This window comes from Ursus maritimus, unplaced genomic scaffold (genome assembly GCF_017311325.1).
Source record: "Ursus maritimus isolate PB19 unplaced genomic scaffold, ASM1731132v1 scaffold_35, whole genome shotgun sequence".
Taxonomy (NCBI): Eukaryota; Metazoa; Chordata; class Mammalia; order Carnivora; family Ursidae; genus Ursus; species Ursus maritimus.
Window position 1 is genome coordinate 23975415 of NW_024426119.1, and position 27343 is coordinate 24002757.

The 27343-nt window shown below is 36.2% G+C and overlaps 1 protein-coding gene across 5 annotated transcripts in view; it reads left to right on the forward strand.

Annotated features, from left to right (window-relative positions):
- Positions 1 to 27343, forward strand: part of FAM227B (family with sequence similarity 227 member B) — a 195494-nt gene that overhangs the window by 133431 nt on the left and 34720 nt on the right. The window contains exons 12-13 of one of the 5 annotated variants that reach the window (XM_008705942.2): positions 16795 to 16892; positions 27015 to 27177. The exons of 3 other annotated variants lie outside the window; for them this stretch is intronic. In XM_008705942.2, coding sequence (XP_008704164.1) covers positions 16795 to 16892; positions 27015 to 27177 — 261 coding nt within the window. The remainder of the gene's footprint in view (positions 1 to 16794; positions 16893 to 27014; positions 27178 to 27343) is intronic. One more of the 5 variants, XM_040620649.1, reaches the window with a different exon arrangement.

Sequence of the window (27343 nt, forward strand, 5' to 3'; positions counted from 1 at the left end):
GATGAAATTAGAATGTAAAATCCTACTGAGAGATCTTTTACTTTTGCTACACTTGGCTCACAAATAAGGTTGGCTTAATGCTTTCTCTCTGCCAAGGAAAGGAAATGACAATGTTGCTTACATACTTGGGCAATATCCATAAAATAAAAACAAACCATTTGTGCACACGAAGTAGATCTATTCCTTATACTAAGACTAAATAGTACTTTTTCCCCTGTGAATCCCTATATCAATCAGGATAGGCTATATTATGATGTAGTCTTGGTGGCTTATACTGACAAAGGTTTATTTTTCACTCACCTCGTGTATCCATTGCATATAGGCTAGAGTCTCTATTAGTGTAGTAACTCAAACATCCGAGCCAAAGAAGATTTTATCTCCATTCAGCATAATCACTGAAGCAGGGAGAAGAGAACTCAACGAACTGCTTTGGCCTTTAAATCTTTCTCTCAAAAAAACAAACAAACAAACAAACAAAACCCCACACATTATTTTGACTCAAATTTCATTACTTCATTGCTGAGAGTATGCCACGTGGCCATGCTTATTATTTGAAAGAGGGAAGATGTTACCATGTGCCTTGGAAGGATAAAAAGGTGAATATTTATTCCAAACAGCCCAATTGATTACCACACACTCCCTAGACAAGTTCTGTATACAATCTAATGAACTATGTTGACATAGTGAATACAGCCAGAGTTGAATCTATAACATTGTACTGTGTTGGCCAAGGACATAAAGACAATGCATAATCTGGTAAAAATGGATCTGTAGATGGCCAGAAAAATTCAGGTCTCATATATAGTTCTTTGTGGTCTATCTTAATTGGAGAATGTCTCCATTCTCTAATACAGAAATAAACAAAACTCAATCACACCTCAATATTTTCAATATTTTCTCTCAACAGAACTTCTGTAAGTATGAAGTAAAAGTGAGTTTGACTTCATACTCCTTAAGAAATAATATTGATAACAATATTTACTAACATTTTTGTAACCTTTACAATGTACCAGGTACTGTGACCTGCATATGTGATCTCATTTTTATTCAGTTAATAGTCTGTAAAGCAATTATTATTACATCCAATTATATTTGAAGAAACTGAAGCTTAACAAAATTAATTTGTCCAGGGTCACTTAGTCTACAAATGGCAGAGCTGGCATTTAAATCTGTGTCCATCAGACTCCAAGGCCTACATGTTTAACTAACACACTAGTCTCCTTTGGGAGTACAAGTTAAGTTATGTGTGTGCTTTAAGCTATTTGTCAAGTGGAAGGTAGATCTCCTATCCACTAGGAGAGGAGAAGACCTGCCCCGGATGAGAAGCCTCCCAAACTCTGAGTGAAATTGTCTCAGATGTACTTGTAGAGAGGGCTTATATACTTTCAGAGTGAGGAAAATCAAGTTTTCAAAATTCTCTGCCATTGGTGAAACATTCACAGAGAGCTGTGGCATTTTTCAAAGAAAAACAGGAGCCATGGTTTGAAAAAAAAATTTCTAGAATAATACAGGTAAAATATTATCCCAACAAATGAGTGTTCCAATAAATAAAAAAACACCAGACAGGATTTATAAAACACAGCAAGAAAAGAAATGGAGAAATATTTAAGAAAAATATTAACACTTCAGTACATACTATTGTCTTATTTTTTAAAGTCTCAGATCCAAAACCTAGCAGAACAGTTTTTTTTCTTTTTACTTTTTTTTTAATTTAAATTTTAGTTAGTGAACATACAGTACAACTTTGGTTTCTGGAGTAGAATACAGTGATTCATCGCTTACGTACAACACCCAGTACTCATCACAATTGCCTTCTTTAATACCCATCACCCATCTAGCCCATCCTCCACCCACCTCCCTCCATCAGCCCTCAGTTTGTTCTGTATCATCAGGGGTCTCTTATGGTTTGTTACCTTCTCTTCTTCTTTTTCTTTTCCCCCTTCCCATATGTTCATCTGTTTTCTTTCTTAAATTCCACGTATGAGTGAGATCATATGGTATTTGTCTTTCTCTGACTGGCTTATTTCAGTCAGCATAATACACTCTAGCTCCATCCATGTCGTTACAAATGGCAAGATTTCATTTTTTTGATGGTGGAGTAATACTCCATTATATAGATAGGTACAGAAAGATATAGATTATAGATATATAGCTATAGATATAGTGTATCTAATCTATATATACACACACCACATCTTCTTTATCCATTCATCAGTTGATGGACATTTGGGCTCTCTCCATAGTTTGGCTATTGTTGATAATGCTGCTATAAATTCAGGGCGCATGTACCCCTTCGAATCTGTATTTTTGTATCCTTTGGGTAAATACCTAGTAGTGCAATTACTGGATCATAGGGTAGTTCTATTTTTAAGTGTTTGAGGAACCTTCATACTATTCTCCAGAATGGCTACCCCAGTTTGCATTCCCACCAACAGGGCAAGGGGCTTCCCCTTTGTCTGCATCCTTGCCAACACCTGTTATTTCCTGTGTTGTTAATTTTAGCCATTCTGATCTGTGTGAGGTGGTATATCATTGTGGTTTTGATTTGTATTTCCCTGATGCCGAGTGATGTAGAGCATCTTTTCATGTGTCTGTTGGCCATCTGGATGTCTTCTTTAAAAGTGTCTATTCATGTCTTCTGCCCATTTCTTAACTGGATTATTTGTTTCTTGGGTATTGAGTTTGATAGTTTCTTCATAAGATTTTGGATTCCAACCCTTTATCAGATATGTCATTTTCAAATATCTTCTCCCATTCCGTAGGCTACCTTTTAGTTTTGTTGATTGTTTCCTTTTCTGTGCAAAAGCTTTTTATCTTGATGAAGTCCCAATAGTTCATGTGTGCTTTTGTTTCCCTTGCCACATGTCTGGTAAGAAGTTGCTAGGGCTGAAGTCAAAGGGGTTTCTGCCTCTGTTCTTCTCTAGGATTTTGATGGTTTCCTGTCTCACATTTAGGTCTTTCATCCATTTTGAATTTATTTTTGTGTATGGTGTGAGAAAGTGGTCCAGTTTCATTCTTCTGCATGTTGCTGTCCAGTATTCCCAACACCGTTTGTTGAAGAGACTGTCTTTTTTCCATTGAATATTCTTTCCTGCTTTGTTGAAGATCAGTTGACCATATAGTTGTGGGTCCATTTCTGGATTCTCTATTCTGTTTCATTGATCTAGCTGTCTGTTTTTGTGCCAGTAGCATACTGTCTTAACGACTACAGCTTTGTAATATAGCTTGAAGTCCAGAATCATGATGCCTCCAGTTTTTGTTTTTCAGAATTGGTTTGGCTATTCAGGATCTTTTGGGGTTCCATACAAATTTTAAGATTATTTCTTCTAGCTCTGTGAAAAATGCTGGTGCTATTTTGATAGGGATTGTGTTAAATGTGTAGATTGCTTTGGGTAGTAAAGACATTTTAACAGTGTTCTTCTAATCTGTGATCATGGAAAGCTTTTCCATTTCTTTGTGTCTTCTTCAATTTCTTTCATAAGTGATCTACAGTTTTGTTTTGTTTTTAGAATACACATCTTTTACCTCTTAGTTAGGTGTATTCCTAGGCATCTTACTGTTTTTGGTGCAATTGCAAATGGGATAAATTCCTTGATTTCTTTTTCTGCTGCTTTGTTATTGATATATAGAAATGCAACAGATTTCTATACATCGATTTTATATCCTGCAACTTTGCTGAATTCATATATTAGTTCTAGCAATTTTTTGGTGGAGTCTTTCAGGTTTTCTACATAGAGTGTCATGTTCTCATAGCAGAACAGTTTAAAAGGCATCTTTATACCACAGTTTCTTTATACTACAGTTTCCTTAGACTTTGAATGGTGGAATGAACGCAAAGCCAGTCTGGTATAATGTGACTTTTTGAGTGATTCAGAAGGATGGAAAACAAATTTTTTCCCCCAGTTCTTTGTATTTCTCAATTGATCTGCAACTACAAGAATCCCTGTGTTCTTGTGATACTTCCATCTTTTCTTTTACTATACCTCTATCATATTGCATTGCAATCATATGAGAATATGTCTCAGACTTATTCCCTGATCTCCCACACAGACAATAAGCCCTGTTGTCTTCATCTCTGTATCTCAGGCCTTGAACATGTAGTTGAAACTCAGTAGACATTTGTGAAATGAATGAATATGGGTAAGATGAGTGATAATTTTAATGCATAGCAGTTTTTTGTTAATAGTACCCAATCAGAGTAAACTACCCTGGAGAAACTGAGGAGTTAATCCAAGCATCTTAGTCAAAGTTCTTTTGGTTGTAACAGAAATCCACTCAAACTGTGTAATGGAATGTTAAAATGGAGACTGTTTCTGTTGCTTCTGAAGTCATAAAGACTGATGACATCAATAGATACATCTTAAAGACCTCCTTGCAGGACATTATCCTATCTCCAACCTATAAAAGATGGTGAGGAAGGAATATTGAAGAATCAAGAGAATCCCTTAAGAGGAAGTTATTAGAGTATTCCTCCTTCCCTCCAGCCCAGCGGGAAAGAGCTTGGGAAGTTAAAGAGATCAAGAAACAGAAGTTGCTGCCAACTTCATTCAAACCCAAGTGTCTCCTATTCTTGGGGGAGTATGAGAACTGATAGGGAAGACTGTGGCCCATCATTGACACTTGAGATTACATATGAGTCCAACAACATTGCACATTATCATTCTTTTTATTTTTCAATTAAAAAAGAGTATATCAGTGGTGTTGGAATTTCTTTGATTACTGATGCATTGAACTTTTTTTCAAGATTACCTGCCAATTTTATTGTTTTATGACTTTTATGTCCTTCATGCAGTTTTTAACTAAGATTTTTGTTTCATTTGTCATTTTATTAGAAATGGTTTTCCCAGGTTTTCTTTTGTAGTACTTTTTGGCTAGCGGGAGCTTCAAATTTTTACACAGCTAAATATATTAATATTTCATTCCACACTGTCTTCTTTTGTAGCCTTCTCTGCCACCTATCCCTGTATTTTCTTCTTCTTCATTTATGGTTCTGTTTTATTTTCTACATTCATCTCAGTCCATCAGAAATTTATTTTTTGTTGAGGTAATTAGATTATATGATAATGGGATCTTTCAAAGTGCTTGAGCTAAATTATGCTTTGCTGTTCATTGTGTTCTACATGTACCTAGGATTTTTTTTTAAGGTTGTGATCTCCCTATCCTTCTGGTAAAGAACCTTTATCAGCTAGTCCATAGAGTGCTTTCTTTATAAGGCCTCCGTCAAAAAAGAGAGCTCCATCTGACCCTAGTGCCAAGAAAAGGTAGAAATCTCCCCACAGAAATTCTTCTTTTTTTTTATCTCACAGACTTTGTAAAGAGTATGATGATTATGATGTTCTTGTTTAAGTTGGTTGTTAAAGGCTGAATAATAGTGCACTGTGTATATATACCACAACTTCCATATGCATTCATTCACTGATGGACACTTAGGTTGTTTCCGTATCTTGGTTCCTGTGAGTAATGCTGCAGTGAACATGGGAGTACAGATATCTCTTTGAGATAATGATCTCATTTCCTTTGGGTATATACCCAGAAGAGGTATTGCTGGATCATATGATAATTCTTTTTTTTATGTATATAAGTATAATTAGCATATGGTGTTATATTAGTTTCAGGTGTACAATTTAGTGATTCAACAATTCGATACATTACTCATGCTTATCGTGATTAGTGTACTTAATCCCCTTCACCTATTTCATCCATCCTCCCCACCTCCCCACCAATTTGTTCTCTATAATTGAGAGTCTGTGTTGTTGTTTTTTTGTTTCCTTCTTTCTTTGCTCATTTGTTTTGTTTCGTAAATTCCACGTATGAGTGAAATATATGATATCTATCTCTCTCTGAATGACCTATTTCACATAGCATTTTACCCTCTGGATCCATACATGCCGTTGACAAGTGGCAAGATTGCATTCTTTTTCATAGCTGAGTAATACTGCATTATATATATTTACTACATATTCTTTATCCATTCATCTATCAATGGACGCTTGGGTTGCTTCCATTTCTTGGCTGCTATTATTATTATTATATTATTATTATTACCATATTATTATTATTTACTAATAATGCTGCAATAAACATAGGGTGCATATATCTTTTTGAATTAGTGTTTTTGTTTTCTTTGAGTAAATATTGTAATGGAATTACTGGGTTATATGGTAATTCTATTTTGTTTTGTTTTGTTTTGTTGTTTTGCAAACTCAGTTTTTATTTTTTTGTTTTTGTAAGTTTTTAAGTTCTAGTTGGTTAACATATAGGGTAATATTGACTTCAGGAGTAGAATTTAGTGATTCATTACTTATATATAACACCCAGTGGTCATCAGAACAAGTGCCCTCCTTAATACTACTTTTAATTTTTTGAGGAACCTCCATACTGTGTTCCATAACAGCTGCACCAGCTTACATTCCCACCAACAGTGCATGAGGGTTCCTTTTTCTTTCCACATCCTCACCAACACTTGTTATTTCTTCTGTTTTTAGTTTTAGCTATTCTGACAGGTGTGAGGTGGTATCTCATTGTGGTTTTGACTTGCATTTCGCTGATGATCAGTGATGTTGAGTGTTTTTTCATGTAACTCTCGGCTGTTTGTATGCCTTCTTTGGAAAAATGTCTTGCAGATATTTTCTGCCAGTCCGTAGGCTCCATTTCCATTCTGTTGATTGCTTCCTTTGCTGTGCAATTATAGTGTTTGGTATAGCGTTTGATGTAGTTCACTTACTTATTTTTGCTTTTGTTGCTGAGTATTAATTGTCATATCCGAAAAGAATAATCGCCAAGGTCCGTGTCAGGAAACTTTTCCCCTACATTTTTCTCTAGGATTATTTTAGTTTCATGTTTTATATTTAAGTCTTTACTTCATTTTCAGCTGACTTTTTTGAATGGTTTAAGATGGGAGTCCAATTTTTTTCTTTTGCATGTGGATATCCGGTTTTTCCAACACCACTTATTGAGGAAACTATCTCTTCCCCACTGTGTATTTTTGTCATGCTTGTCAAAAGTTAGTTGATTATATATGTATGTACAATATATGATTGGGTTCATTTCTGAGCTCTCTTTTCTGTTGTATTAGTCTATGTGTCTATTTTTATGCTGGTACCATACCGTTTTGATTACCGTAGCTTTGTAATATAATTTGAAATGAGGAAGTGTGTGCCTCCAACTTTGTTCATTTTTGTTGAGATGCCTTTGGCTGCTAGGGATCTTTCGTGGCTCCATACAAATTTTAAGACTGTTTTTTCTATTTCTGTGAAAAATGCCACTGGAATTTTGATGGGGATCACATTGACTCTATATTTCTTGTTTAGTATGGACATTTTGACAATATTTCTTTCAGTCCATGAATATGAAAATATTTTTCCATTTACTTCTGTTTTCTTCAATTACTTTTATCATCATTTTATAGTTTTCAGTGGACAGATGTTTCACATTCTTGGTTAAATTTATGCCTAAGTATTCTTTTTGGTGCAATCGTAAGTAGGATTGTTTTCTTCATTTCCTTTTCAAGTAGATTATTGTTGGTGTGAAAAATGTAACTGATTGTTTTTGTTTATTTTATATCCTGCATATTTACTGAATTTCTTTATTAGTTCTAACAGTTTTTTTAATTGCATCTTTATGGTTTTCTACATATAAAATCATGTCACTTCATACAAATAGCTAACAGACACATGAAAAAATGCTCAACATCACTCATTATCAGGGAAATACAAATCAAAACTACAATGAGCTACCACCTTACACCGGTCAGAATGGCTGAAATTAACAACTCAGGAAACAACAGATGTTGGCGAGGATGAGGAGAAAGGGGAACGCTCTTATACTGTTGGTGGGAATGCAAACTGGTACAGCCACTCTGGAAAACATTATGGATGTTCCTCAGAATTTTAAAAATAGAACTACCTCCAAATATAGGGGAAGTGAAGGAAAAATAAAGTAAGATGAAAACAAAGAGGGAGGCAAACCATAAGAGACTCTTAACTATAGGAAACAACTGAGGGTTGCTAGAGGGGAGGTGAGTGGGGGGATGAACATTAAGGAGGGGACTTGATGTAATGAGTGCTGCGTGCTGTGTACAACTGATGAATCACTAAATTCTACCCCTAAAACTAATAATGCACTACATGTTAACTAAATTGAATTTAAATTAAAAAGTGAAATCAAATCAAATCGTGTCAGTTGCAAACAGAAATAACTTCACTTCTTCCTCTACAATTTTGATGCCTTTTATTCCTTTTTCTCATCTGATTACTCTTGCTAGTACTCCTAGTACTGTGTTGAATAGAAGTGACAATGTTAGGCATCCTTGCCTTGTACTGAATTTTAGAGAAAAAGTTTTCAGTGTTTCCCCATTGATTATGATATTAGCTATGGGTTTTTCATAAACAGACTTTATTGTTGAAGACATTTTCTTCTATACCTATTTTATTTAGAGTTTTTATCATGAATGGTGTTGAACTTATTCAAACGTGTTTTCTGCATCTGTTGAGATGATCACATAGTTTTTATCTTTCATTCTGCTGATGTGGTGTATCTCACTGATTGATTTACATGTTAAGCTAATCTTGTATCCCAGGCATAAACCCTACCTGGTCATGGTATATAATCTTTTTGACATGTTTTTGAATTTGATTTGCTAGAATTTTATTGAGGAATTTTGTATCTATGTTCACCAGAGATATTGGCTTATAGTTTTCCTTACTTTTGGTGTCTTTGTCTAGCTTTGGTGTCAGGGTGATACTGGCCTCATAAAATGAGTTTGGAAGTATTACCTCTGCTTCTATTTTTTGGAAGTTTTAAAAGGATTGGCATTAATTCATCATTGAATGTTTGGTAGAATTCAACCATCATGCCATATGGTCCTGTGCTTTCCTTTATTGGGAGATTCTTTTATTTCCACTCCAGTCTCCCTATTTGTTATTGACCTGTTCAGGCTATCTATTTCTTCTTGATTCAGTTTTGCTAGATTGTAAGTTTCCAAGAATTTACTGACTTCTTCTAGAGTATTTAATTTATTAGCATATAATTGTTCACTATAGTCTCTTATGATCCTTTGTATTTCTGTGGTTTCAGTTGTAATGTCTCTTTTATTTCTGATTCTATTTGAGTGAGTCCTCTTTTTTTTCTTGATGAGTCTAAAGGTTTGTCTATTTTATTTATCTTTTAAAAAAATCAGTTCTTAGTTTTATTGATCTTTTCTACTTTCCTATAATCTCTATTTCATTTATTTCTGCTCTGATGTTTATTATTTCCTTCCTTCTAGTAACTTTGGGCTGAGTTTATTATTCTTTTTCTAGTTCCCTGAGGTATAAAATTAGGTGGTTTATTTCAGATCTTTCTTGTTGCTTAATGTAGGCATTTTTCATTATGAACTTCCCTCTTAGAGCTGCTGTTGATGCAGCCCATACATTTTGGTATGTTGTATTTCCATTTTCTTCATCTCAAGATCTTTTTTTATTTCTCTTTTATTTCTTGTTTGATCCATCAGTTATTCAGTAGCATGTTTTTTAATCTCCACAAATTTGTGGAATTTCTAGTTCTCTTCTTGTAATCAATTTCAGTTTCATACCATTGTGGTCCTAAAAGTTTCTCGATATGATTTCAGTCTTCTTAAATTTATTAAGGCTTGTTTTGTGACCTAACATATGATCTATCCTGGAGAGTGTTCCACATTATTTAAGAAGAATGTGTATTCTTTTGCTTTTGGATGGAATATTCTAGAGACGTTTGTTGAGTCCATCTCGTCTAATGTGTCATTTACAGCCAATGATTTTTATTGATTTTCTGTCTGAGTGACATATCCATTGATAAAAGTTGGGTATTAAAGTCCCCTCTATAATTGTATTGCTGTCCATTTTCCTCTTTAGGTTTGTTACTATTTGCTTTATATATTTAGCTACTCCAATATTGAGTGCACAAATACTTACAAATGTTATATTCTCTTGTTGGAGTGACCCCTTTATCATTATATAATGACCTTTGTCTCTTTTTTACAGTCTATGTCTTAAAGTCTGTGTTGTCTAATATAAGTATAGTCACCCCAGCTTTCTTTTAGTTTTTATTTGCATGAAATATCTTTTTCTATCCCTTCACCTTCAGTCTGTGTGTGTCCTTACATGTGAAGTGAGCGTCTCGTGGGCAACATATAGATGGGTCTTATTTGTCTGTTTATCCATTTGCCACTCTGTCTTTTGATTGGAGAATTTTAGTCTATTTACATTTACAGGTAATTATTGATACACATGTACTTATTGACATTTTTAAAATTGTTTTCTGGATGTTTTGTAATTTCTTTGTTCTATTCTTCTCTTGCTCTCTTCCATTGTGATACGATGATGTTTTGTAGCGGTAGGCCTAGATTCCTTTTTCTGTATCTATTGTGTATCTACTATAAGTTTTTGCTTTGTGATTACTTTGAGACATACATCAAACAACTTATATATATTTTTAAAATTTTATTTATTTATTTGTCAGAGAAAGAGAGAGAGCAAAGGCAGGGGGGAGGGGCAGAGGGAGAAGCAGGCTCCCCGTTGAGCAAAGAGCCCAATGTGAGACTCAATCCCAGGTCCTTGGGATCATGACCTGAGCCGAAGGCAGACACTTAGCCAACTGAGCCACCCACACATCCCTAAAACAACTTATAACAGCCTATTTTATGTTGATAACAACTTAAGTTTGAACACATTCTAAAACTTACATTATTATTCCTCATATAATTGACATATTATTATGTTTTTGATGTCACAATTTTTTTACCTTATGTATCCATTAACAAATTATTGAATTATAGTTATTTTTAATACTTTTGTCTTTTAACCTACATACTAGATGTGTAAGTGATTAAGTCACCACCTTTACAATATTAGATTATTCTGAATTTTGCCATATATTTACCTTTACTAGTGAGATTTATACTTTCATATGTTTTCTTATTACTAATTAGCATCCTTTGGTTTCGGCTTAAAGAAGTCCCTTTAACATTCTTATAACGCAGTGATGAACTCCTTTAGCTTTTGCTCATCTGGAAAACTCTTTATCTCTCCTTCAATTCTAAAGGACAACTGTGCTAGGTAGAGTGTTCTTGTTTGGCAGGTTTTTTTCTTTCAGCACTTCGAATACATCATGCCACTGCCTTCTGGCCTTCAAAGTTTTTGCTAAAAAAATCTCATAATATTAAGGGAGTTCCCTTATGCATAACAAGTTGTTTTTCCCTTGCTGCTTTTAAGAATCTCTCCTTGTCTTTAACTTTTGACAATTTAATTATAATGTGTCTTGGTGTGGGTCTCTTTGGGATTATTTTATTTGAAACTCTCTGGGCTTCCTTGATCTAGATGTCTGTTTCCTTCCATAGGTTAGGGAAGGTTTTAGCTATTATTTTTTTCAAATAAGTTTTCTGCCCTTTTTCTCTCTCTTTTCTCCTTCTGAGACCCCTGTAATGCAAATAATATATGATCTGCTTGAGATTGACTCATAAGTCCTTTAAGCTATCTTTACTCTTCTTGATTCTTCCTCTTTCCTCCTCATCCTTTCCTCCCTCCTCCTTCTCTCCCTCCTCCTCCTTCTTCGTCCTTTTTCTCTTCTTCTTTACTGCTCTTATTGGATGAATTTCACTGCCTGGTTTTCAAGTTCGGTGATCCTTTCTTCCACATCATCTAGTCTTCTATCGAATCCTTCTATTGTATTTTTCAGTTCTGTTATTGTATTTTTTAGCTCTGTGATTTCTGTTTGGTACTTCCTTATATTTTCTATCTCTGCATTGGAATTCATGCGTTGTTTGTTCATGCATTGTTCTCCTCACCTCAGTGAGCACCTTTGTGATTTACTTTGAATTCTTTATCAAGTAAATCACTTATCTCTATTTTGTTAGGTTTTTTTTCCCCTGAGGTTTTAACTTATTCTTTCATTTGGAACATGCCCCTCTGTTTCTTCGTTTTCCTAGACTCTCTCTGCATTAGGTAACACAGCCACTTCTCCCGGTCTTGAAGGAGTGGCCTTTTGTAGGAGATGAACCTTATCATTGAACCCTGCCCTACCTCTTGGTTTTTCTCAAACCTTTGTGATTTGGTAAAGCAGCCTACTTTGTTCTTAACCGGCTCCTAGTAGTGAGGGTGTGTCAAGAACTACCAGTATCCCAAAGGGAAGGCTCTCAGTTAACACTTAGATTCAGGCTGAGTGGAAGCCAGAACCTCAGGCAGTAGCTTTGCAAATATGCAAATATATGTCTTTAAAGAGAACATTAGGAGATGGACATTTCTGTCTGTTCTCTCTGCACTGAGCCCTGGGTGATAGCCAATTAAGAGCTGTTTGTTTTTTTTTTTTGTTTGTACTGTCCTGTAGAACCCATGAACACAAACCTTGCTGGCTACCAGAACCAGGCTGTCAAGGGATGGGTCCTCTGGGTAGTAGCCACAAAAGTCTGTGCCCTAGCCTTCTCTTCTGTAGAACATTTTAAGATATGGGATGGTGGGAACATAGTTTCAACATACAACCCATCAATAATAAGTTCATATAATCACTAATCTGAAGAATGTAAAGAATTTTTATGACACCAGGCAAGACTGTCAAGGCTTGGTTATAAAATAAAGGTTATCTTAATTCCTTTTAATTTTATTGTTTTCAACAATTATACTTTGTATTACCATGTACAATAAAATTAGTCTTAATTTTTATATCTTTTTAAAAGTTCTTATGTAGATAAATTTACACATAATATGGGGGAAAAAAGAGTTTCCCAGACAATATGTTCTAATTTTTGCTTCAGAACCCATTTAGTAGTTAGTTTTTTAAAATGCTTTCCATTCTACAGGAAAGACTTAAAATTGGTCTAGGTTCTTCCAAAACACCTTTGATCAAATCAAGCTTAAAAGCTATTTTCTTTTATATTTGTAATGTTTGGCTCCACAGAGAGTTCATAAATATACTAGTTCCTTATTTCAGATACTTGTCACTTAGTTCTTTATACAAAACTATAGAAATATTTAAAAACTGATCACTTGCACCTATAACTTCTCTAAGAAATTATTTTGTCCTTAAAGACACAGATATAATTCATAGTAAGAACTAATAGAGGGGCACCTGGGTTGCTCAGTCAATTGAGCATCCAACTCTTGCTATCAGGTCAGGTCATGATCTCAGTCATGGGATCAGGCCCTGCACCAGGCTCTGTGCTCAGGGTGGAGTCTGCTTCAGATTCTCTCTCCCTTTCCCTCCTGCTATGTCTCTCTCTCTCTCAAATAAATCAATAAAATCTTAAAAAAAAATAAAAAAGAAGTAATAGAGAGAAGTAAACTCCCAAGCCAAAATAGAGTAATAATATTGTATTTGCCTTGGGAAACGAATGTGATATGGATCACTATCTTATTACACATAAAATCTTCATGTTCTTGAATATATTAAATTTAGCTCAAAGTTGGTGAAACCCAAGGATGCTAGGGATACCTTACATACATTTAGCACTTTATAGTTAACAAAGTATGTTTGTAGCACTTAAACTCTCTAACTTCTCTGTGAGATTATTCACGTATATACATATGTTAATATTACTAGAAGAAATTTAATTGTACATTAGAGCATTGTGAAGAAGTCCTTAATGTTTCATTTTGCCAATTTAAAACAAATTGCATATAGAGAGTTGGGAGGATGGTTCTGTAAATAGCTATGTAGACAGATATAACTTGTTTGAGGTCTAATATCTAAGCAAACCAATGAGTAGATCTGCAGATGCTAAGATTGAAGGGACTTGGGGAAATATTTGTATAGGGATATGAAAAAATCTGGGAAGCATGATAAGAAAATATATGCAATAAGACAGTTAGAACATACTCATGGGTATGCAATAACTTTCTTCAAAATAATTGTATCGTTTTCCTATATTACTGAAACAAAATTTTGTTTTATTTCTTATTTGCTCAGATCATGTATATTTTGCAGAATGACTACCTGTGTTTTCTCTTTCCTTTGTTTGCCCTTATACTTCACCACTAGATAAAAGTCTTTCTAAGAGTAATTCTAATTTAAGTTAGATATATTCTAAAATGGGCCTCTGAGTAACACTTTGTTTCTATAGTTTATTCAATAATTATTTTAATGTATATGGCCTGTATGATGTTTAATTTTGCCAAGATATATGAGTTATTTGCATCTCAAAAGGACTATTAATGAAAACTACAAAAGTGGATAGAGATAACCATACTACTTGCCTAAGTGTCTCCCTTTTAAACATCCCTAAAATAGGGGCACCTGAGTGACTCAGTCAGTTAACTGTCCAACTCTTGGTTTTGGCTCAGGTTGTGGTCTCATGAGTTGTGAGATCGAGCCCTGCTTCAGGCTCTGTGCTCATCAGGGAGTCTATTTGGAGATTCTCTCCCCTCTGCCCCTTCTCCTACTTGTGCATGCTCCTCTCTTTCTCTCTCTCCCTCTCTCAAATAAATAAATCTTTTTTTAAAAATCCCTAAAATAAAAAGGGGATAATTATGGGATTGAATTTTTTTCCAACATAGGTGGAGTAAGAGTAGACTATTTTGTCACTAGTGAAATTTCTGAAGCCTAGTGAGAACAGTTGAGACTTCTTTTTGAGAGGGAGAGAGAAAGAGAGTGGGGGTGGGGGAGTGCAGTGGGAGAGGGAGAGAGAGAATCTTAAGCAGGTTCCATGCCCAGCATGGAGCCCAACGTGGCACTAGATCTCACAACCCTGAGATCATGATCTGAGTTGAAATCAGGAGTCAGACACATAACCAACTGAGCCACCCAGATGCCCTGAGACATTTTTTGTTATGGTTTTATCAAATAGAGTCACTTTTGGTTTTTCAGATGATCTTGTTCTCAAGCTTTGAGAGCTATGAGCCATGAGAACAGAGGATATATATAAAAACTGTAATCAGGGGAAAATTAATATTCTCACCTAAAATAAATTATGGATTAGGGGACTATAGGAGGAAAAAAGCTAATAAACATAGTCATTTTAAGCTTATTCATTACTCTTATCATATCTGGGTGGGGTTTTTCTTTTTCATAGGAATTTTTTTGCAGATTTTTTCTTTGAAACTTTTACTCTTAAAATTTCCTTGCTTTGTGTTTTTTATGTATCTCTTACTTCTTTGTCTTTTGCTGTTACTACCAGCTGGGGATTTTTGCCTAATATTGATGTGTATGACGTTCTATTGACTGATTTTACAACCAGGGTTAAGTATTCTGAAAAGTAAGGTTTTTATTGTAGGGACAGTGGACATGAAGTAGAGGTCCTTTTATTATTAATATTATGTCTGTTCATAGAGACCAGAAACTAAGTAATATTACCTAAAGATGTATTTAAGAATGATTCAAAATTGAACAAGTTTTGTTTTTTTAATTATTCCTCCCAGAGAATATTTTTATTGGTTTTTTACTTATCTTGCCTGTGTTTCTTTATACGAATGAAGGCAAATGCAATATATTCTTATACTAAAGGTAGCATACTGTATATATTCGATCACATTATACACTCTGTTCTGCACCTTGCTTTCATCACTTAATGATATGACCTGTAGATCTCTTCAAATCAGTATAGGGATCTTCCTCATTTCTTCTCACAGCTGCATGGTATTCCATCAAATGGGGGTGCCTCAGTGTTTTTAACTAGTACTTTACTATTAAATACATGGGTTGTTTATAATCTCTAAGTTTTATATATTATGTCACAATCAGTAAACTTGTACTTGTGTTCTTTCATACTTACGTAGGAGATTGTGTAGGATATAATCTCAGAAGAGCGATTGCTGGGTCAAAGAGAAAATGTATCTGTATTTTTGTAGATATTGCCAGTTGCCCCTCTATAAGAGATTTTTTTGCTTTTGAGCATGTTTTAAAGGAAATAAATCATATGGTTTATTACATTTCTTGCTCCTAACTTCAACTTAATCTAACGTTGGTTCTACTCAAAATTTTAAAATTCAGATTCCTAACCAATTCTTTACTCTGTCAGAGATAAATGCCTACTTACCTCTAGCATTTCAGACTTATATCTAATATCTTTGCATGTCTAGTGTCAAAAATCAATCTGAGTGACTTTCCTTAACTCTTCAGAGCTCTATCTACAACCTGTAGATGCTATTAGTCTACCTGACACCTGATAATAAGTGCTACAATCTAGTACAAACCTCAGATTACCTATTTTCTCTGCTCTGTGTTAAGATACCCTTAACAACTAACTTGTTCTTTTAGGCTGATTGACATGATTAAACCATACAGTTCTTCTTTTCTTTAAGATATGGCAAAATTCCCTTGTTACCTTCATGTATATTCATGCTGGTTGCAAGGAAAACTTAGCAAGTCTTTCCTTATTTGGGTTTGTTGTCAGTATATGGAAAAGGTGGACCCTAACACGTAGAGGCCCAAGCCTCCTATTGCATTAAACTAGAGGGTCATGGACAAAGCTCTGGGCTCTGAAGCAAAAGACCTAGGCCTGTGTCTTAAAGGATAGCTTAGAGCTGTAGCTTAGAGTCATACAATTTCCTGAACTTAGTTGTATTACCTGTACATTGTGGAAAATCTTACTTAGCTCACAGAGTGGTTTGTGATAGTAATGTGAGATAATGTAAGTAAATAAGTTTTATCAATTCTAAAGCCCTGTTAAGTAAAAATGAGACGGTATATTTATTTCCTCTAACTGAGGCAAGCTATAACAATATCCTAACCTCTATCTCATCCATTTTGGGTTCTTTCTGTGCTTAGGGTACATTGCTAGAAGAAAAAAATATTACATATTTTTGTAAAGAAATAACAGTCAGAATTTAAGTATTTTGTTTTCTCTTTTAGCTGTAGACTTCAATATGACAAAAATTTTAAAGAACCCAAGAGCATATACAATGCCCACATTCAAAGAAGAATCAAGTGTATCAAGACTAACAATAAAGGTTTGGAGCATAGTAATTACTAAAAATGTTCTTACTTCTTTAACTTGCTATATAATTTGCTATATTTTAATTGCTATATATGAACAGCTTCATATATACACAATGTTCATTATTATATTTCTTTTATTTTAATATTCAGATTTAATTTATTAATGCAATTAAGCAAATCACAGAAACAGATAAGTAGAGATGGCAAATTCTTTTTTTTTTAATGTTTTCTTATTATATTATGTTAGTCACCATACAGTACATCCCTGGTTTCTGATGTAAAGTTCGATGATTCATTAGTTGTGTATAACACCCAGTGCACCATGCAATACGTGCCCTCCTTACTACACATCACCAGTCTATCCCATTCCCCCGCCCCCCTCCCTTCTGAAGCCCTCAGTTTGTTTCTCAGAGTCCATTGTCTCTCATGCTTCATTACCCCTTCTGATTACCCCCCCTTTCTTTATCCCTTTCTTCCCCTACCAATCTTCCTAGTTCTTGTGTTCCATAGATGAGAGAAATCATATGATAATTGTCTTTCTCTGCTTGACATTTCATTTAGCATTATCTCCTCCAGTGCCGTCCATGTTGCAGCAAATGTTAAGAAATTGTTCTTTCTGATAGCTGAGTAATATTCCATTGTATATATGGACCACAACTTCTTAGTCCAGTCATCTGTTGAAGGGCATCTCGGTTCCTTCCACGATTTAGCTATTGTGGACAATGCTGCTATGAACATTGGGGTGCATATGGCCCTTCTCTTCATTACATCTGTATCTTTGGGGTAAATACCCAGTAGTGCAATGGCTGGGTCATAGGGTAGCTCAATTTTTAACTTTTTAAGGGACCTCCACACTGTTTTCCAGAGTGGCTGTACCAAGTTGCATTCCCACCAACAATGTAGGAGGGATCCCCTTTCTCCACATCCTCTCCAGCAATTGTTGTTTCTTGCCTTGTCAATTTTTGCCATTCTAACTGGAGTAAGGTGGTATCTTAGTGTGGTTTTGATTTGAATTTCCTTGATGGCTAATGATTTTGAACATTTTTTCATGTGTCTGTTAGCCATTTGTATGTCTTCATTGGAAAAGTGTCTGTTCATATCTTCTGCCCATTTTTTGATTTGTTTATTTGTTTCTCGTGTATTGAGTTTGAGAAGTTCTTTGTAGATCTTGGATACCAGTCCTTTATCTGTAGTGTCATTTGCAAATATCTTCTCCCATTCCGTGGGCTGCCTCTTAGTTTTTCTGACTGTTTCCTTGGATGTGCAGAAACTTTTAATCTTGATGAAGTCCCATAAATTCATTTTATCTTTTGTTTCTCTTGCCTTTGGGGATGTGTCATGAAAAAGGTTGCTTTGGCCGATGTCGTAGAGGTTGCTGCCTATGTTCTCCTCTAGAATTTTGATGGATTCCTGTCTCACATCGAGGTCTTTCATCCATTTGGAGTTTATTTTTGTGTATGGTGTGAGAGAGTGGTCAAGTTTCATTCTTTTGCATGTAGCTGTCCAATTTTCCCAGCACCATTTATTGAAGAGACTGTCTTTTTCCCACCGGATGTTTTTTCCTGCTTTATCAAATATTAGTTGCCCAAAGAGCCGAGGGTCCATTTCTGGGCTCTCTATTCTGTTCCATTGGTCTATGTGTCTGTTTTTGTGCCAGTACCATGCTGTCTTTGTGATCACAGCTTTGTAGTACAGCTCGAAATCCGGCATTGTGATGCCCCCAGCTTTGTTTTTCCTTTTCAACAGTTCCTTGGAGATTCGGGGCCTTTTCTGTTTCCATACAAATTTAAGGACTGTTTGTTCCAGTTCTTTGAAAAATGTCCTTGGTATTTTGATCGGGATAGCATTGAAAGTGTAGATTGCTCTGGGTAGCATGGACATTTTAACTATGTTAATTCTTCCGATCCATGAGCATGGAATATCTTTCCATCTTTTTATGTCTTCCTCAATGTCTTTCAAGAGTGATTTATAGTTTCTAGAATATAGGTCCTTTACGTCTCTGGTTAAGTTAATTCCAAGGTAACGTATGGTTTTTGGTGCTATTGTAAATGGGATGGATTCCCTAATTTCTCTTTCTTCGGTCTCGTTATTCGTGTATAGAAATGCAACTGATTTCTGAGCATTGATTTTGTATCCCGCCACGTTACTGAATTGCTCTATAACTTCTAATAGTTTGGGAGTGGCTTCTTTTGGGTTTTCCATATAGAGTATCATGTCATCTGCAAAGAGAGACATTTTGACTTCTTCTTTGCCAATTTGAATACCTTTGATCCCTTTTTGTCGTCTGATTGCTGTTGCAAGGACTTCTAGTACTATGTTGAATAATAGTGGCGAGAGTGGGCATCCTTGTCGAGTTCCTGATCTTAAGGGAAAGGCTTCCAGCTTTTCCCCATTGAGAATAATATTTGCAGTAGGCTTTTCATAGATGGCTTTTATGAGATTGAGAAATGTACCTTCTATTCCTACACTCTGAAGGGTTTTAATCAGGAAAGGATGCTGTATTTTGTCAAATGCTTTTTCGGCATCAATTGAGAGGATCATATGGTTCCTGAGTCTTTTCTTGTTGATATGATGTATCACGCTGATTGATTTGCGAATATTGAACCACGCTTGCATCCCAGGTATGAATCCCACTTGATCGTGATGGATAATCCTTTTAATGTACTGTTGGATTCTATTAGCAAGTATCTTGTTGAGGATTTTGGCGTCCATATTCATTAGGGAAATCGGTCTGTAATTCTCCTTTTTGATGGGGTCTTTGCCTGGTTTGGGGATCAAGGTAATATTGGCCTCATAGAATGAGTTTGGTAGCTTTCCTTCTGTTTCTATTTTTTGAAATAGCTTTAGGAGAATAGGTATTATTTCTTCTTTGAATGTTTGGTAGAATTCCCCAGGAAAACCGTCCGGGCCTGGAGTTTTGTTATTTGGAAGGTTGTTTATCACTGACTCAATTTCTTCATAATTAATTGGCCTGTTTAAGGAATCAATTTCTTCCGGTTTCAATCTTGGTAGTTTATAGGTTTCCAGGAAGGATTCCATCTCTTCCAGATTGCTTAGTTTATTGGCATATAGCTGTTGATAAAAATTTCTAATAATCCTTCCAATTTCATTGGTGTTGGTCGTGACCTCTCCTTTTTCATTCATAATTTTATTAATTTGGGTCCTTTCTCTCTTCTTTTGGTTAAGTCTTGCCAGTGGTCTGTCAATTTTATTGATTCTCTCAAAGAACCGGCTTCTAGTCCTGTTGATCTGCTCTACTGTACTTCTGGTTTCTGCTTGATTGATTTCAGCTCTAATTTTGGTCAACTGCTTCCTCGTGCGTGGATTAGGCCTGTCCCTGTGTTGCTGTTCCAGCTTCTTGAGGTGAGAATATAAAAACTGCATTTTAGATTTTTCTATTCTTTTGAGTGAGGCTTGGATGGCTATGTATTTCCCCCTTAGGACTGCCTTTGCAGTATCCCATAGGTTTTGGACTGTTGTATTTTCATTCTCATTGGTCTCCATAAATTGTTTAATTTGATTTTTGATTTCCTGGTTTATCGAGTCATTCCTGAGCAGGATGGTTCTTAGTCTCCAAGTGTTTGAGTTTCTTCCAAATTTTTCCTTGTGGTTGAGTTCCAATTTCAAAGCATGTGGTCTGAGAATATGCAGGGAATAATTTCAGTCTTTTGTATCAGTTGAGACCTGTTTTGTGTCCCAGAACATGGTCTATTCTTAAGAATGTTCCATGGGCATTAGAATAGAATGAGTATTCTTTGGTTCTGGGGTGTAGTGTTCTCTATGTATCTATGAGGTCCAACTCGTCGAGTATGGAATTCACAGCCCTTGTTTCTTTGTCAATTTTTTGCATGGGTGTTCTGTTTCTGATAGTGGAGCGTTGAGGTCCCCTACTATTAACATATTTTTATCTATATGTCTCTTTATTCTGGTTAAGAGTTGGCTTGTGTATCTTGCTGCTCCCCTGTTGGGGGCATATATATTTATAATTGTCATATCCACTTGTTGGATACATCCCTTAAGAATAATATAGTGCCCTTCTGTATCTCTAACTATAGCTTTAGTTTAAAATCCAATCTATCTGATATGAGAATTGCTACTCCAGCTTTCTTTTGAGGTCCATTGGCACGAAAGATGGTATTCCATCCCTTTCGTTGAGACTGATTATTGAGAGATATGATTTTAATGATGCCATGTTGCCAGTAAAGTCTTTGTTTCTATAGATTGTGACTTTCTGTTCTGTATCACTCTTGGGGCCTTTTTACTTTTATAGAACCCCCCTTAATATCTCCTGTAGGGCTGGTTTCGTGGTTACAAAATTGGTCAATGACTGGCGATTCTGGAAGGTCTTTATCTCTCCATCAATTCTGAATGACAGCCTTGCTGGATAAAGGATCCTTGGCTGCATGTTTTTCTCTGAAAGAGCTTTAAAAATGCTCCCCCAACCCTTTCTCTCATTCCAGGTCTGTGTAGACAGGTCTGACGTAATTCTGATACCTTTGCCTTGGTACTTGAGAAATTTCTTTGCCCTGGCCACTTTCAATACTGTATCCTTGGATCTAATATTTGTGAATTGCACTATATGTGACGTGGCGTAGGTATGTCATGGTTGAGCTTGGGATGGGTCCTCTCTGCCTCTTGGACATGAATGTTTGTTTCCCTCGCTAGATTAGGGAAGTTTTCAGCTACAATTTGTTCAAATATCTCTTCTAGATCTCTGTTTTTCTCCACCCCCTCGGGGATGCTGATGATTCTGACATTGGAACGTTTCATTGAGTCAGTAATCTCCCGTAAACTACATTCCTGAGCGTGGATTTTTTGAGTCCACATTCTATTTTAGCTTTTTCTTCCTGTAACCCATCCTCCAATTCGCTGATATGTTCTTCTGCCTCATTCACCCTGGCCGTCAGAGCCTCTAGTTTTGACTGCATTTGGCTCATAGAATTTTTGATTTCTGCCAGATTCGCTCTCATTTCTGCCCTTAGAGATTCTATATTCTCATTAACATTTTCATTAATACTTTTTTCAAGTCTACACCTCATCTTGACCATTGTTACTCTGAATTCCATTTCTGATAATTTGGTTATATCCATATCCATTAGTTCTGTGGCAGAGGCCACAGACTCATTGTCTTTTCTTTGCTTGGGGGGACTTCTCCTTCTCGTCATTCTGATGAGGAGAGGTTGTGGGGTTGTCCAGAGCCCAAACTATTGACCGGGACCCAGGTGATGCGCCCTTGTTTTATAGGGATCTTAGGGATGTGGGCTTCTTGATTTTTCAGCCTGCCTTCTGGGGGAGGGGCCTGCCGTGCTGATACTTAGGCAACCCTGTTTGGGTAGAGTCTCTGTGTCCCCTGGGAGGGGTGATGGGGATGGGTACACTGTGAGCCGGTACTTCCAGGCTTTTGTTCTCTGGCAGCTTTCCCTGGCGGTTTGCTGTGCCTCTTCTGAGAGTCAGAGCAGCAGCGGCCGAATCTCAGCCTCTGTCTCAGAACAGAGGGATCGCGGACCGTTCTCCACTGATGTTCTGGCCACTTTAACTCTGTTTCTGTTGGTGCTGCTCAACCCTGCAGCGTCCCGGAATGTGCACCCCACACCCGGCGTCCCAGCCCTCACTTCCAGGGCCTGCCGTCTCTGTCCTTTGTGTTTCTAACACCGCCAGCCGCCCCCGTGCTCCCGGATCTCCCTGTCTCAGTCTGGATCCCGTGAGCACACCAGGATTCCGGAGTTCCGTGAGAAGTCTGGTGGCGCGCGCTCCCGGCTCACGGTCTCAGTCCGCTCTCTCGCGGGTGCCGTCCCCGAGTCCGCCTGCTCCCCCGTGCAGGTGGCTACCGCTTCCCGTTGCCCGAATGTGGCGGCTCCCTCCCCCTTCCGTTTATCTTCCGATATCTGTGCTTGGTTTCACGGCTCCCCGCTTCGTACCTCAATACTCAGCGCTGGAGATGTTCATTTGTAGAGATCCAGGTGTATCTTCCTGCATCTCAGGCTGATTCCGTGGATGTTCAGGATGGTCTGGTACCTATCCAACTCGACTCAGGGGACCGGCTGAAAAAGGGGTCCCCTACTCCTCCGCCATCTTAACTCCAAACCCATTATTATATTTCTGACATATATTTTAGAAGAATTTAATGATCAAAAGTGATTTATTGGAGAGGATAATCTTAATGCTAAAAAGTCTTTTTTTTTTAATATCCTCATCTCTAAAGAAAAAAAAAAACATAGCATTCATCTTTTCTCACACTTCTGGCACTGCTTGTCCTTGGGTTGATAAACAAACATGGCTCTGATCTCAATAAGTTCTAGTCAAGGTTGCAGGGAAAACTTCATAAGTGTTTTCATCAATGGCTGACCTGTCCCTATCTCTTAAGCCATGAGCCTGGGATAACTAGCCATATGTAGATACTATTACTGATAAGTTTCAGTTACTTAGTTTTTCCATGTTTCTGATGGTGCCTCCCTATTAGAGATCGTTATTGACTTTTCCATCTTGTGTTGCTTTAGCCAAGATTTGATGAGGTTACTGGCTTGATATTCTGAATTTTATCTCTTGTTAAGACAATTAGGTTTTAAATTTGTTGCAGTCTTTATTGCTAAAATTTTGTCTGAATTATCTATTCAAGTCTGACCATAAATTTTATGTTATGCCTATATAAAAACCACTTTCTGAAGTCAGTATTTATATATTTCCTGATCTTTAATAATACAGACATATAGAATGTTTTCCAGCATTTACAGTGCTTCCAAGGATGGTTTGTAAGTACTTAAAATAGAAACTAGTGATCTCTAGAAGTCAATTTGTGATCAATGATGATATCACACCATTGGGGGCAAGGGGCATGTACAATATTGCTGGATTTAGAAATCAGGAAATGTAATAGAAATTGTATATCTGATCTTCAGCACTCACTAAAAATGGCCCTTTATATCCTGTTTACAAATTGAAGAAATATGGACAGGTGGATTTATAACTGACTGAACAACCTTTTTCAGATGGCACTGTTAAAAGATGGAAAGCAAATTGCAGATACATTTTTGGTAATGCATCACATCACTGGCCCTGTCCTATGTAGATTATTTTTATCAACAACTTGGATAAAAATATGGTTGCCATTTTCATTAGATATGTAGATGTCATAAACCTTGGAAAAACTACAAATACATTGGATGATCAAAAGTTTACAACAATCGAGGCCTGGCTATCAAGTATCTTAGAAGATAAACTTTTATTATGGAAAAAGCATTAAGGTCCAAAATTACGGCTGCACAAGTATAGGATAATAAAGCCATGGTTAGAGGCATCTGAAAAGATTTGGGAATTGTCTTTTATAGTAAGCTCTGTATGTATCAACAGAGAATGTTGTTGGCCCCCAAATCTACTGCGTTGTTGAGCTATTTAAACAGACATGTGAGATCTACTCTATGCTGATTAAACAATTGTATATTATGTTCATTTTGGCGCTCCACATTGTGAAAGGGTGTAGACAAACAGAAATGTTCTGAATAGAAAATAATCAAGATGATGAAGGGCTTTGAAACCATATTTTTTGAGCAATCGCCAAAATATTTAAAGGCATTTCCACTAGAAAAGACTCTGGTGGCCATAATAACTGTTTTCAGGTATGTGGAGAGCTACTCTAGGAAAGCAGAATTAGGCTTCTTCTGTGTGGCTCAAAAATTTCTTTTAGCGATACAGACCACAAAGTTTTTATGTTTACCCATAAGTGAAAGCTATGGGAAGACTGTTTTCAGTTCGACATAAAGAATTTTCTGAGCACGGTGGTTGTCCAGATGCTGAATGGGTGCCTGTGGCTGCCCAGTGCCATTATGAGCATTGGCAGGACGCACATGCAAACCTCAAAAATCAAAGTTTCGCTTTCTAGTCAGCGTCAGCAATTATCCTTTAATAAATTAACCAAAAAAATTAAACACGAAAATCATCCCTTGGACTTTCTAGCTCATCTCTTGTGATGCTTCCAAAGTTTATAGGATTGCTTGGTTCTCAAATTTAGTACCAGGTTGACTCTTGGCTATGAAAGTCTTGTTTCATGGAATCTTTAAGTTTTCTGATAATATTCTGCCATTGTCTTTTGTGGGGTAGATGGAAGCAATAGAGCTTCTGCTAATTGTTTTGGGTATTTGGAATATCTCTAGCAAGAGTTATTTGGGCAACTTCAAACCTTCCACTTTAAAGTATCTAGTAAAATGGCTAAGGCTTCACCAAACACTGGATATGCATTTAACACATAGTTCTGCTCTTGTCACGTTGAACTACCCTTTAAAAATCAGGGGCCATTATAGAGGAAGGAGCAGGTATTAACTGAGGTTTTCCTATTTTAAAAAATGGATAATTGCAGAAAAATAACAGAAATGTAGGTTCTGTCTAACAATAGCCAAGGCAGAAGCCAGAAGGGTCATAAAACATCTTTCTAGACAGGCAGTATTTCCTTTTAATCTAGAAAAAGCTTGATCTGGTTTTGCATGCAATTTAAAGATTATTCAGCCATCAAAAAGAATGAAATCTTGCCATCTGCAGTGACGTGGATAGAACTAGAGTGTATTATGCTAAGTGAAATAAGCCAGTCAGAGAAAGACAAATACCATGTGATTTCACTCATATGTGGAATTTAAGAAACAAAACAGATGAACATAGGGGAAAGGAAGGAAAAATAAAATAAGAGGAAAACAGAGAGGGAGGCAAATCATAAGACTATAGGAAATAAACAGGGTTGCTGGAGGGGAGGTGGGAGGGGCGATGGGGTAACTAGGTGATGGGCATTAAGGAGGGCACTTGTTATGAGCACTGGATGTTGTATGCAACGGGGATGAATCACTAAATTCTGCCTTTCAAACTAATAATACAGTATATGTTAATTAAATTGAATTTAAATAAAAAACTTTTTTTAAAGAGAAAAGAGGAAAAAAAGATCAGGCTAGATATAACCTAATATGAATTTTCATGGAAGATTGAGATGGAGTAAATTATTTACATAATAGAAAATATGTCTGATTTTGACATTGAGTTTTCACCATCAAAGAATTGCTTTGGATTATGATAGTTCTACTGTTCAAAATAATTATGCAGCATTTCTGAAGGAAAGCAATGAAAAAGAAACACAAAGAGAACTTTTATGTATCAGTAAAAGCAAATGAGAATAAAATTTTATTTCCTCACAGGAAGTGGAAATAATAAATCTCTCATCCACACATTACAAAAATAGAGGAAAGACTTAATATATGAGTAGTTGCTATACTGACCTTGTATCCCACAAGAAGTCAGTAATAGAATCTTGGAACAATTCTATTCATGGTCACTTTCCCTGAGAGAGAATTCATGGTTGACAGTTTTTCCATCAGCACTTTGGTTACATTATCCACCTGCCTTCTGGCTTCCTTTGTTCTGATAAAAATTCAGCTTTTAATCCTATTGGGGTTCTCGTATATGTTGTTTTTCTCTTGCTGCTTTTGAGATTTTTCTTTTTGTTTTGGTCTTTCAACACTTTGAGTATGATATGTCTAGGTGAGTATTTTTCTACTTGGAGTTAAGCTTCTTGGATATGTTTTCCACAAATGTTTGGAGGTTTTGGTCATGTTTTTCTTCACATTTTTTCCTGTCCCTTTTTCTGGAGCTCTGTTCATTTTCTTCTTTCTTTTTTCTTTCTGTTCTACAGACAGAATAATCTCTATTGACCTATCTATCGAGCTGATAAATAAGAACGCCAGAAGGGCCTTACTGCATGAACTCATAGATTCATACTGTAGTAAATTTCTTTAATTAAGAAGATGCTTGGGGTGCCTGGGTGGCTCAGTCAGTTAAGCATCTGACTCTTGATTTTGGCTCAAGTCATGATCTCGGGGTCCTGAGATGGAGCCCCCCTGTGGGGCTCCCCACTCAGCAGGGAGCCTGCTTGGGATTCTGTCTCCTTCTCTCTCTCTGCCCCTCCCGCTTGTGCGCTCTCTCTCTCTCTCTAAAGTAAATAATATATTTTTTAAAAAGATGCTATAAGAGTTTCTTTTTATTTATTTTAATATACCAGAGAGTAACTTTATTTATAGTTACAATGCAGTTATATTTATTTACAGTTCTTTAAAAACACATAAAAGTAATAATTTACTTGATTTTTTTTCTTCCCTTTACAGTCCCATTATATTAGCCCTGGTCCAGAGTTTAACCGTGTGCTCTTCAATTTTGGAGGTCAGAGTCCACTGATTTTATATTACCTTAAGATGCATGAGTTAGCTGGTATTTCCAAAGCCCCTAGACAAACCAAGATCAAACTTACTGAAATATTGCGAGAACCATATCCTTTTTTAAGCTTTGCTTTAATGTGATCTATTTCTAAAATGTTCAAAACTTTTTACTAAATGTCACAATCAAGAAAAAAGTTTAATGCATTTTTTAACCAGTGTTTTTTTACTTAGCATTTACTTATATTCAAAACTTTCACAGCATGTTTAGCTAAAGTATT